The sequence below is a fragment of the Pygocentrus nattereri genome, chromosome 17 (assembly GCF_015220715.1).
Source record: "Pygocentrus nattereri isolate fPygNat1 chromosome 17, fPygNat1.pri, whole genome shotgun sequence".
Classification (NCBI taxonomy): Eukaryota; Metazoa; Chordata; class Actinopteri; order Characiformes; family Serrasalmidae; genus Pygocentrus; species Pygocentrus nattereri.
Genome location: NC_051227.1, coordinates 14775276 through 14789026, shown reverse-complemented (window position 1 = coordinate 14789026; position 13751 = coordinate 14775276). Strand labels below are relative to the sequence as shown.

General features: G+C 40.9%; 1 protein-coding gene across 9 annotated transcripts in view; it reads right to left on the bottom strand.

The window, feature by feature from the left end:
* Positions 1 to 835: 835 nt before the first annotated feature.
* The window catches only part of kif1ab (kinesin family member 1Ab), an 80286-nt gene continuing 67370 nt past the window's right edge, over positions 836 to 13751 (bottom strand). For 7 of the 9 annotated variants that reach the window (XM_037546506.1, XM_037546502.1, XM_037546507.1 and 4 more), the window contains 7 exons: positions 13183 to 13368; positions 11670 to 11741; positions 10235 to 10353; positions 6835 to 6951; positions 6028 to 6220; positions 4702 to 4820; positions 836 to 900 (listed from right to left, as the gene is read on the bottom strand). In XM_037546506.1, the coding sequence (XP_037402403.1) occupies positions 858 to 900; positions 4702 to 4820; positions 6028 to 6220; positions 6835 to 6951; positions 10235 to 10353; positions 11670 to 11741; positions 13183 to 13368 (849 nt within the window). In that variant the 3' untranslated portion in view covers positions 836 to 857. The remainder of the gene's footprint in view (positions 901 to 4701; positions 4821 to 6027; positions 6221 to 6834; positions 6952 to 10234; positions 10354 to 11669; positions 11742 to 13182; positions 13369 to 13751) is intronic. The other 2 variants (XM_037546503.1, XM_037546505.1) reach the window with 1 other exon arrangement.

The following is a 13751-nucleotide window of genomic DNA, read 5'->3' as shown; positions in this document are numbered from 1 at the left end:
AATCAAATAGTTTTTCATTAGCAGCCAAAAATTCTTGTGCAAAAAAACGTATTAATTTCACAAACAAAGTGTATCAGGCTTCAAGATCAGATTCAAAAGTGCAATGTGGAAAACATCTTAAACTGATGAAAAAAAAATTAAAATATATTAAGATTAGTGAATAAATAAACATGAAGCATAATATAAAGAACAAAAGATGTTACATAATAAATTCTGTTAATAATGATGGTAAAAGTTTAAGACGCTCCTTTTTTGGACTTGATTGTTATCTGGATGACAGATCCTCGTTCAGGCTGAACCTTTACGTCACTGTATCTAGTCAGTCTACTAGTCCTACTCCACCCAAAACAAAAAAAGCTCAGTAACAAAACAGCTCTGAACTGTCTCGCAGTGCAATAGTGCGATCAAAACAACAGGACTCTACAGAAGCTCAGGGAAAAAGCACTTGACATCTAACCTGCAGAAGCACATACATAGGCAGAGCACGGCGGTGCGTTTTACACAGCAGCTAAACTCTTTACATTTTAAAATGGGGGCTTTTTGTTTGATGCTGTTTCCTATAATAATCACTAATAAGCTAATAAGTAGTCTAGGGGGTTGAATTATGGAGAGTTACAGTACTTATGAACTGACAAAGTTACCACTTTGCTAAAGCAGGTTTGACACACCCACCCTCACACACACCCGCACACACACCCACGTGCTCATTCACACTCACACTACACACACATACAGTGGTTGGAGGGAGACAGGCAGGAGGCAGTATTGAGGGTGGCAGGCAGGGGGCGCTCTTCACATGATCTATTTACACCACAGGAGCCCAGTTTTCATTTTTATCACAGGACGTTGTTCTTCCCTCACATCCTCGTCTGAGCTGATTTTTTCCTGGAGAGCTTAGACCTGTAATAGGAAAAAGAAAAAAAAAAACGCAGTGAAATTGATCCACAACTGGGTGAAAAATGATACAAAACATCCAACAAATCAGATTTTTTGCATTCAAAATAGCCGGTACAGGCACAAACTGAAGATGCACTGCAAAAATAATAGATTAACAAGTGAAAATGTCTTAAATTTAGTGAATAAATCTAATATCTCTCATTATGAGGCTGCTGTAAGAATATTCTAAGATTATTCCACCTGTTTCTGTACATTTTTACTAGTTTTAAGTGATTTTATCTGGTGAAAGTGTCTGATTCCATTGGCAGATTAGTTCACTTGTTTGGAGAAATAATGAAGATAATTTTGCTCATTTAATGATTAAAACAAGGAACATGATCTGTCAATGAAATCAGACACTTTTATAAGATAAAACTGCTTAAAAACAAGTAAAAATGTCTAGAAATAAGTTCAGTAATCTTACAATATTCTTACAACAGTCTCATAATGAGAAACAGTAAATCTATTGACCACATTTAAGATGTTTACACTCACAAAGACCATTTTTTTTCAGTGTGATTAGCGTTTTACATCAAAATGTAAGAGTGTACATCGAAATGTAAGAGTGCAATTTTCAAACTGCAAAAGCTGCAATTTTTTAAAAAATTATAGCCTAAATTATCACAAATGCTATTTAGTTTTAAGAGGGAAAATTTAACCTCTTAACATGTATAGTGTGTAATAAACATGGTAAATAAAGCTTGGCTTGTTAATAACACAGAGACTGTTGCAAACTGCCTGTAGAGTTAAACCAATCAGAGGCAACCAAACCTCCATATGTTGTGACCTCACAACCCCAACTTACTGGCTGTCTGGCATGATACATTCAACGGTCAAACCTCAAGCCAGAAAAAGTGGATATTCTGGTCTTCCTAGCAGAAAAAGGCCTGAAACTTAATAATCACAACTTAATTTAAATCACAGTCACAAGATTAGTCAGAAAAAATAGCTATTATCGTTAGATATTTTCTCTTTAGCCCTATCGGATTCATACACTGTAAAAATAACCTTATTTCTAGACATTTTACATTTACAGAATTTGGCTGACGCTCTTAACCAGAGCGACTTAAAATTTGATCATTTTTTACATAGGTAGCCCTAGGCGGTGTTAGGAGTCTTGCCCAAGGACTTATTGGTATAGTGTAGGGTGTTTGCCTAGGTGGGGATTGAACCCCAGTCTACAGCGTAGAAGGCAGAGGTGTTACACACTACACTATCCCAACCACACATTTTTACTTGTTTTACTGTGTTTTAAAGACCTCCAATGGTTAGCCTATTTTACATCTGGTTATCTATAGCTCACCAATCTAGCAATGCCATTTGTTGAAGAGATATCTCAGAGACATCCTGGCTCCTAGACAGGGGAGACTAAATTCCTAGGTGGGCCTCAACACCTCTACTTTAATTACAAAGGTAGAGGCAGTCGCCCATCCAGTAAGGGGGTTTCTGGGTCATTTAAACAAAGACACAACTAGAGGCTGTAGTTTACATGGGTCACTACAAGTCCATTGTTGTGTAAGCTGAGTTAGACTTGCTTGGTTGGGAAGACGGGCGTTTATTAACTTCTTTTTCCTCTATAAAGTCTCCACTCCTGTTTCTTCAAGAAACCAACGCTTGCCAGCAGAAGTCAGCATCACTAAGGCCCAATCCCACTTCATCTTTTGCCCCCAACACTTAGCCCTACCCCTCCGTTTTGCACGTTCATGTCTAGGGGTAGGGTTGTCCTGATTGTTGTTGAGATAGAGGGGTAGGGTGAAGTGTTAGGGCTACGTGGCCCTTCAAACGAAGATTTTTCAGGAGGCGTATTACAAACGGAGGGTTATGAGAAAAGTCCCAGAATGCCCTGTGAACTATCAGCAATATGGCTGCACAAGCAACCAAAGAGACACACAGAAGTCAGTATTTTATCTGTTAAAAAGCAGTTGTGTTGTAAGACCATTGCAACAGTGTTTTATGGTCATTTCCTTCATAACATGCATAAAAATCACTAGCAATACGCTGATGTCCCGGTCGCTACCTGGCAAAATTTCCTGTTCTACCTTAAATGGTGCAGCAGTTAGATTCTGGTATGTGGAGTTGCCTCACCATTTAAGGTGGAACGGGAAATCAATCATGAAGCAAGCGATTAGAAAGCCAAGTTCAGCTTCATTGCACCAAAGAATTCTTGGCGGCGATAATAAATAATTGCCCCCTCTTTGAAGGTGTATGATGCCCTAAATGTATTTAAGCAGTGAGGAGCTGAACATTCCCCTCCTCTGATGTCACTGCAGGTTGGCAGAGTCACCTACAGAGCAGCACCAGTAGCTGTTAATGAAGTGATGTAGTTTTTTTGTTTGTGCCTTTTTTTTTTATTCAGTGACTCATTTGATTGATTGATGCGTAAAACTGAACTTGTGAATGAATCGCGAGCACCGGTGCTTTTCAGTCTCCTTTGGATAAATGTCCGTGTGATATACCGTTATTGCTGTAGTCTGGAGACAAAGCAGGAAAACACATCCTGATTTTTTTTCCAGGCTATTTTAAATATGATTCACCTGTCCTGTCATGTGACACACAAGTGAGGTCACCACAGCCAGAGGGGGTGTATTGCAAACCGCCGGAAAACCTTGTCTCGTCTGTTTACGTAAAAGTCGCTGACAAGTGATGATCCCATTTCATAGAGGGAAGATCACAACCACTACCTCTTTAACTCAGTTTCAAGGCGGAGGGTTACACTTGAAAACAAGGGGTAGGGCTAAAAATAAGAAAGGGGATTGGGCCTAAGTTTTGAAACAATGTTGAATAATCTAAGACAAATACAACTGCAGCTGTTACAATTTGAAAACTGCACTCTTTCAAATTGCAATTGTGATATAAAAACAATGAGTGTTTCAGTCCACTTTATTAGAAACGCCTATCTTGTACTCCAAACTTGCTGTTGTATTGTAATGACCTGTAGCCCATCTGCTACCATGCTCAATTTGTGATGGCTTAACATGGGTGTGTGTAAAAATCCCAGCAGCACAGCTGTGAGTACATACTCAACACTACAACACCCCACACATACCATGTCAGTGTTCTGTGATGCATTGTGCCATGGCAGATAGGCTGCAGTATGTCATCATATACCTTTAAAGTGGATTTGTAAGTACTGCATACTCCATGTACACTGATCAGGCATAATATTATGACCACCTCCTTGTTATTACACTCATTTTACGTCTATTTTATCAGCTCCATTTATTATTTAGATGCAGTTATTAAACACTGTGTCCACTCACTGTCCACTCTATTAGACACTCCTACCTTGTCGGTCCACTTTGTAGATGTAAAAATGTTTGTGTTGGTCATCCTCTAGTCCTTCATCAGTGGTCGCAGGACGCTGTTGGCTGGATATTTTTGGTTGGTGGACTGTTCTCAATGCTTAAAAACTCCAGCAGCACTGCTGTGTCTGATCCACTCAGACCAGTGCAATACACACTAACACACCACCACCACATCAGTGTTAGTGCAGTGCTGAGAATGATCTACCACCCATATAGTACCTGCTCTGTGAGGGTCCATGGGGGTCCTGACTACTGAAGAACAGGGTAAAAGGGGGTAACAAAGTATCAGAGAAACAGATGGACTACAGTCTGTAACTGTAGAACTACAAAGTGCAGCTATACAGTAAGTGGAGCTGATAAAATGGACAATGAGCAGAGAAACAAGGATGTCTGGTGCCTGATTGGTGTGTATCAACACTATATCAGGCCTACTCTTTTACACTGCAGCTGAGGCATCTACCTGATGGTTCCAGCCAGCAGCGGGTTGAAGGCGTACAGCCAGTCGTGCATTTCTTTGTCATTGCTGGCCTGGAGGAGAATGCCACGGTGCTCAGTGCAAACGGCAAATGTGTTTGGAGCCTGGAGACAAAAATCACACACACAGCAACACCATCAAGTTAGAAAATACTCTTTAATAGAGTCACCAACACTAAATAATCCATGACAATGATATATACAGACGAGATAAAGCAAAGCATCACGCCAACAGCGTATTGTGTCTTATATGACATACCATTTACACCTTGGCCTGTTAAGTTACAGCGGTGCTTGAGAGTTTTCAGCCTGATGAGCATCAACAGCTCTTCTTCTGAGATGCTCATAAATCTCTTTTGCTTGTGCCATGATACACTTGAACAAATGTGTTGTGAAGATCAGACGGTGATAGATCCCTGTTCTTTAAATAAAACAGGCTGGTCACTCACACCTGATTGCCATCACATTGACTGTAAACACCTGACTCTAATTTCATCTTCAGACAATCTGACTCTGATGAGGTTTTAGGTCAAATTTATGCATAAACATAGAAAATTCGAAAGGGTTCCCAAATTCCCAAGCACAAGTGTAGGTTTACTTTCTATATACTATATATAGGTTCGATTAAGATTAAGGGATCCTTATTAATCCACAGCACCCGGGGGGTCGTTGAGGGTTAAATGTCTTGCTCAAGGGCTCCTCTGTCACGTACTGTTGGCTCAAGGGATCAAACCAGCGACCCTCCAGTCACAGGACTGGTTCCCTAACCTCCAGCATATGACTCTCCCCAGGTAAAAAAAAAAAAAATTATATATATATATATATATATATACACACACTAACATATAGTACATATCACTGCTGTCAGAAGAAAACCTCATATCTCCAAAAGGGTAACTTTACAGGAGAAGGAAAAAAACTACTTTTAATGTAAGTCAATTGAACCAGACCCCCCCACCACCACCAAGTAATTCTGGGCCATTTCCTTTGGTCTATTAATCATAAAATTTACACACAGTGTAAAGGACGACAAGTACTTTCAAATTACATCAAAATGACAGAATTGGAGACAAAAGATTGTTCCTGACAGCAATGATATTACACACACACACACACACACACACACACACACACTACTATTAAATATATAGTAAATATAATAACATGTACTATATATAATATAGTACTTCACCATATATTATATTGTGATATACTGTATATTATAGTGCTGAATCTTATGAGGAAAAATTGAAAAGCGAGATTTTATTATAATTTCTCTTTTTTCCGCTCTGATAATGACGAACATTCTCACCCTCAGCATGGTCTGCTGGTCCTCGCTGTACTCCACCTGTGCAGAAGACAGGTTAATGACTGCTCTCTCCACACTGTCCCTCTCGCTGCGGTACAGGTAGACGTAGGGCCGCCGCACTACTACATAGCGCTTCACCCAGCCAGATGTGTGCGGCTCCAGAAAGTGCAGGTAGCCTTTCTTTGACACAATGGGACTGCCAAAACAGAGTGACATCACATTCAGTTCAACTGCTGAGCATGCTGTTCTTCAGGAAATGGAAATAAATGTAATAGAACTTGCTTCAAGAAGATTAGAACAGCCAAGAAACACAAAGAAAATCACTGTCAGTTCTGAACTTCACTGGGCTGAGAATTATTTACCTACCGATTATGATTGCGTTTTGTGTTTCACAAAACCACAGTATCTCCAAACCTTGTATCTCCAAAGTGGACATGTTTTCAGGAGAAGGAAAAAACATACTTTACTTGTAATGTAAGTCAATGGAAGCAGACTTTTTTTCTGAGTAATTCTTGGCTGTTTCTTTTGGTCCATTCATCATGAAATTTACACACAATGTAAAGGGTAACAGGTGTTTTCAAATTATGTCAAAACCTGAAAAACGACAAAAAGGGAGATACAAGGTTTTGTTCCCACAACGGTGATCTTTTTGATTCAACTTTTCATTTTTCATTATGCAAAACCAGCTTTTGGGCCCTAATATGGTGCATTTTGCATGAGATTTGTATGAGACACTCGCATGACTCATATCTTATGAAGTGATGCAAGTGATTAAGCTTCTATGATTCCTGGGCTCTTCAGGTCAAGTACCTAACACGGATCTCCTGGATGTTGGGGACAAAGGTGCAGGTCCGGGGCTTTCTCTCCTCAGGGCTGAATGGATCCAGATCAGGGCTGGAGGCCCCGGAGTGAACCTCTGCACTTCTGCTGGATACACACACACACACACACACACACACACACACATTACAGACTCTGTTCACCGTGGGGATATTACAGTAAGGGCACAGCTAAATAATTAATATTTTTAGCTGATGATCTTATCTACACACTTGAAAATTCTAGCTGTTCAAGGGTTCTTGAGTCAAGAAAATGGTTCTATATAGAACAGGGGTTGCAACACAAATGTCAAAAAGACCCATTTTGTCTTGTCAGCAAAAATCAAACCACCTTGAGAGCCACATTTTATGTCCAGTTTACCATCTTGGCTGTAAATATGTCTCTGTATGTGCTGATGAACTAGTACTGGATTAAAAATATAAACAAAAATGCAGACACATTTGGCTGCTTTAAGCTTCAGCTCAGCTATATCCACTTTTCTCACATCTCCAGCTGTCATGAAGCTTGCTGCACCATTTGAGGTGGAACAGGAAAATTTGAATGAGAAGCGACTTCAGCCTCAAGACTTTTTAGTGTTTGACAGTTTCTCGTTTCAGATTAACGATATCAGGAAACCAGCTGGAGTCACTATAAACACAAATCAGTCCATTCATCTCTAAATTATCGATGTCCATCTTAAATCTCTCTCTTTGCTGTTTTCTTAGCTACTAGCTGAACGAGATTGTTGTCTGTGTTGCTTTGGTGACCAGCTGTCTGCGCACTAACCTTAGGGGTTAATGGGTGAATTAGCAGTTCTACATTAACTCTAGAACATTTATTGTTTAACTGTGTTGGACGATCAGCAGAGATTTATTTTACTGCAAAGAACCCTTTGCATGATTAAAGGATTCTTTGTATCATTAAAGGTTTCTTCAGACAGACGGAGAGGGCGTTTTGTATAGTTCTATATAGAAAGTCATATCTAGCACCAAAAAGGGTTCTGGTATTGTCACAGACTTGAGATCATGAGCATATAAGAACCCTTTTTGGTGCTATATAAAACTCTTGTCAAAAAGGTTCCATAAAGAACCATCTAGAGAACATTCTCCTGTAGCGGACACCCCCAATCTAGATGAGCCAGAATCACACTGCTTAAGAGGACTCCACATTCCTGAACTTTGAGCTCAAAGGTCAAACTCAGGACTCAAAGGTCAAGCAGATGTCATCAAACTGGATTAGCGTACTAACAAGTTTCATGACTTAAAAGGATGCTATCTTGGGAATATGGACACAGTGGGAGGCCTACAACCCCCTTTGCTCCATATGGCATACCATACCAGGCCATAAATTCTGGCCTGGAATCAATCTGCAGATCTTCCCAAACTTTAACTAAGCTGTAAATTAACAGAAATCATTCTATAGACTGCACCAATACGGAATTTCCACCATTCAATGAGATTTGGTTCAAGAAGTCCAGAGATATCAAGAAATGGGTTGCTATGAGAATCTACGAGAACCACCCTGCCTCATATCATTTAACTGAACCACTTCACGCGGGCTATGTTGTCCTTTTAACTTTTATCCTTTTTGTTGTGTTTTTTTCTATTTTCTTTCATCCATCATTGAATGTAGTCCAAGGTAGTTTAATGTTTAGCCAATAAACTCCATTTTATCGAAACATCCTCAATGCGAGTGTCTCTCTCTCTTGCCCTGGTCTGTGGACTTAAAATTCAGGCATAAATTCAGGTTAACTCACACCCTCATCTAAAGGTTTGAGTAATAATAAAATTAATATTGCATAGATCGCAACACTCCATCTATCTGAACAACCATTTCACAATGCACAGAACCCTTTAATTGTGCAAATTCGTATAAGGATAGGATCATTTACTGTACTAAAGAACCCTTGAAGAACTTTTTTTTAAAGTGTGGTTTAAGTATGTTTTAGTAAAGTTAATTACTTTTTTTGTTAATTCTCTTCCTGTTACTCTTTTCTTGAGTACTTGCTATTCATTTCCTGCTGTAGCACTGTGAATTTCCTCGTTGTGGCACCGATAAAGGGTTATCCTATCTTACCTTATCTTGTCCTATTGTGTCTTATCTTACCTTATACTATCCTATCCGATCCTATGCTGTCTTACCTTATCCTATCCTATCCTATACTGTCTTATCTTACCTTATCTTGTCCTATCCTGTCCTATCTTACCTTATCTTATGCTATCCAATCCTATGCTGTTTTACCTTATCCTATCCTAACCTGTCTTACCTTATCCTATCCTATACTGTCGTATCTTACCTTATATCTTATCCTGCGCTGTCTTATCTTATCTTACCTTATCCCATCCTATCCTATCCTGTCTTATCCTACCTCATCCTATCCTATCCCATCCTATCACATCCCATCCCATCCTACTTGCCATATCCTATCCTATCTTACCTTATCCTATCCCGCCCCACCTTATCCTATCCTGTCTTATCCTATTCTATCCCATCCCATCCTACTTACCATATCCTATCCTAGCCCGTCCCGTTTTACCTTATCCTATCCTACCTTATCCTATCCCGTCCCACTTTATCCTATTCTGTCTTATCCTATCCCATCCTGTCCCGTCTTACCATATCCTATCCTATCATGTCCTATCTTACCATGTCATATCCTATCTCATCCCACCCTACTTACCTTATCCTATCCTACCCCGTCCCGTCTTACCATATCCTATCCTATCCCGTCCCGTTTTACCTTCCCTTATCCTATCCCATCCCGTCTTACCTTGTCTTATCCTATCCCATCCTGTCTTATCCTATCCCATCCTGTTCTGTCTTACCTCATCCTATCCTATCATGTCCTATCTTACCTTGTCATATCCTATCCCAATCCTATCCCATCCCATCCTACTTACCATATCCTATCCCATCATTCTTATCTTATCTTACCTTGTCATATCCTATCTCATCCCACCCTACTTACCATATTCTATCCTATCATGTCTTATCTTACCTTATCCTGTCCTGTCCCATCTTACCTTATCCTATCCTATCTTGTCCTGTCTTATTCTATCCTATCCCGTCCTGTCCTACCTTATCCTATCCTATCATGTCTTACCTTACCTTATCCTATCCTATCATGTCTGATCTTACCTTATCCTATCCTATCCTGTCTTATCCCATCCCATCCCATTCCATCCTATCATGTCCCATCCTATCATCTCTTACCTTATCCTATCCTGTCTTGTCCTGTCCTGTCCCATCCCATCCTGTCTTACCTTATCCTATCCTATCATGTCTGATCTTACCTTATCCGATCCTATCTTGTCTTATCCTATCCTATCTCATCCCATCGCATCCTATCCTGTCCCATCTCATCTTACTTTTCCTTATCTTACAAACTTACCTGAGGTCAGGGTTGCTATAGTGACCTTCCACCAGTGACGGGCAGGTAGTAGAGGGAGTCAGTGTGCTCAGAGGGGAGGAGGAGCCGTCTCTCAGCAGGGATGCGGACATCTCAGACAGCTAACATACACATATACACAGCATCAAAAACACAGAAACATCACAAACCTAATGTGAAATAGGGCTACATTTACACTGCAGGTAAAAGTGCCCTAAATCCGATCTTTTTCTCTGTATGTGACAGAGATAAACACACAAAAAACACTAAATCTGACATTTTCAATTACAATTTGAGATGCTTTCATATGTGGTTCTAAAAACCAATACGTATGCGATCTGTGGCAATGTGACTCCGTCTGAACAGCCAGATTGAAATTCATGCGACTTTTACGTCAATCCAACTCAACATTTGTCATAATTCCGTGCTGCTGAGGCTCAAACATTTAGTCTGATGTTTCTACCAAAAAATTACAAGAGACTCATCACAGCTGCTCTGTGTTCACAGAGGTTTCAAACAAAGTAGCCAAACGTGGCCAGAGGAGCCCGAGGCCACAGCGTCAGAGAACAGTTTAATTAATCCGAGGACGAGAACCAAAGAAGTGGCCATGGCCGAATAACGTGCCCTTTTTTACGGCGAACTCAAACACCTTCTGGGTGATGAGCCCAGCTGTCAACCACTGGAACTTCATAATCACTCCTATGATGCTGGTGAAGACTAAACTGAAGTTCTGGGAGTGACTGGCATTCACTGGCCATCAGGAACGTTTACCGCTCAACGAGCCACATGAAACACTGTTCTTTTGCACATGTGGGTCAGTTTAGGAGCTGACCTGTTCAGACTGATGTTGCACACAGATCACATTTAATAGATAATCAGATTCAGGCCACTTTTACCTGCTGTGTAAACGTAGCCTAGTAGATATACTGACTACATTTAAGATGTTTAAACTTGCTAAGACATCATTTTCTGCAGTGTAGCATTCAAATATCTGAGCTCACCCTCAAAACAACTACAGGAATAAACATGACAGGCTAGCAAAGGCAGGCAGGCAGGCAAAAAAACTTGCAGCTGGTCTTATTGACTAAGGGGTGGGGAGGACAAGACCTACAGTGGCTCTAATCGAAATGAGCTAATGAGGAAAGTGTGAGGCTGCAGGCCATCGTTTGGTTCCAAAAACGGGCTAATGGATGAGCTGTTCGTAATGAGGCAGGGAAGGGAGGGAGAGCGGGTGCAAGATCGCTCTGTCTGAACAAGTCAGAGCAGAAGAGCAAGCAGAGAGCTGCTCTGTATGAACGAGACAAAGAGAGAGAGAGCAGGTTTGTGACTGCTCTATCTGAATGAGGTAGAGAGGAAGGGCAGATAGAGAGCCGCTCTGCATGAATGGAGGGATGAGGCAAGGCCTGCGGGCGGCGAATCTGAAGCAGTAAAGGCTCACCTTGCTCTCACTGGCACTGCTGCTCACCTGGCTGTACTGCCTGTTGAAGGTGTGCATGAGCAGTCGCAGACACTGTGGAGGAGAGAGAGACAGAGAGAGGCAGACAGAGTTAAATCACTTTAGCCACTCTAGACAGGGCAAGATACTACATTACTTAAATACTTCAACACTGTTTGTGTACATCATTCACTGCAAAAATGATGTCTTAGCAAGTGTAAACATCTTAAACGGAGTCAATAAAGCTACTGTTTCTCATTAAGAGAGAGTTGTAAGAATATTGTGAAATTATTTAACTTATTTCTAGACATTTTTACTTGTTTTTAAGCAGTTTTATCTTATAAAAGTGTCTGATTTTATTGGCAGATCATGTTACTTGGTTTAATCATTATTTCTTGAAACAAGTAATCTAACCTGCCAATGTAATCAGACACTTTCACCAGATAAAATCACTTGATACAAGTACAAAATGTACAGAAACAGGTGGAATAATCTTAGAATATTCTCACAACAGTCTCATAATGAGAGATATTAGATTTATGGACAACGTTTAAGATGTTTTTACTGTTAAGATGTGCCTTGCAGTGTTGCTTACATTAGAATTTATAGTGAATTCATTACAGTCACTGTAAAACCATGCTGAGGCAACGTTAGAGTCTCCAGCCCTTCATCAATGGTCAGTTTCTGACCTCAAAGCCGCTCTTCACTGAATAGTAACCACTCTCAACTTAGCAGCATCATCAATATGTGTAAAAACCCCACATGATGTGCTACAATGCCAATGCCATGTCAGTGTCCACCACCCAAATAATATCTGGTTAACATTAGTCCTGTGGTCACAGACGATTCTTGTTGAGATGGATGGGTAGGGCAAAGTGTTAGGGCTACATGACCCTCCAAACGGGAGACACACTCCAAAGAGTGATATGAGAAACATTAATGTCATTTCAATGTATTATGGTCCTTTTCTTCATAACAAGCATAACAAATCACTATCAGTTTGCTGATATCTCAGTAGGTAGCCAGCTAAATTTTACGGTTACATTTTGGCACCGCAGACATCAGAACTGCCGCACCATTTAAGGTGGAACGGAAAAGTTCTAACAGGAAGCTGGTGAATATCTGACTTCAGCTTCATATCACTGAAGAATTAGGGGTGAGTGATAATAAAAAGTTGCCGCCTCTTTGAAGGCGTATGATCCCTAAATGTAACTAAAGCCCAGCAATGAGGAGCTGAGCTTTACCCTCCTCTGCTGTCACTGTAGACGGGCAGGGTCGCCTACAGAGCAGCGCTAGTAGCTGTTAATGAAGTGATGCTCTTTATTTGAGGGTCTCATTTCAGAGGAAGATTTCAACCACTGCCCTGTAACTCAGTTAAGGGGCAAGGTGACCCTCGAAAACAAGGGGTAGGGGTAAAAATAAGACATGGGATTGGGCTTTAGAATCAATGCAGAAGTTTTCAAATTCGGTTTTCCAGTGTGTGATTGTGTAACAGTAAGAGGGGAGTGTTAGTCACCTTGGCAGCCAGCTCCTTCTGCCTTTCGTTGGGGCTGTCCAGGCCCAGACCACCTGCTGGGTTGGGGCAGGGACTGAGCGCTTTGGGCGATTCCATCAAGTCTTTGCTGCACAGAATGTCTTGACCAAACAGCAGAGAGGCTTCCAGCTTCTCTCTCAACAGCAGGTAGTGCCTTGTCTTCTCAACCTGCCCCCCCACAAACATGAACACCACGGTTACTCAAAGCAATGAAAACTGCAGCTTAAAGCTTATATACACCATTTTACGCATTAATATGGCAGCAAACAAAGAGACACAGTGGAGTAGCAGCATCCTGATCAGAGAATGAAGCCACACCCCCTCTGTGTGTGTGTGTGTGTGTGTGTGGGTGTGGGTGTGGGTGTGGGTGTAACCTGAGCTTCTGTTTTTGTTTTCATAGCCGCTCTGGCTATGAAAGCATGCATGTTAGTCCTGCCCTGTGAAAGTGTCGCCCTCCCCACGTTTTGTTTTGCCCTCCCCTGACAATGACCACCCACACAGCATTGAGCATGCACCTTTTAAGCTGGAACAGGAAAATTCGAATAAGAAGT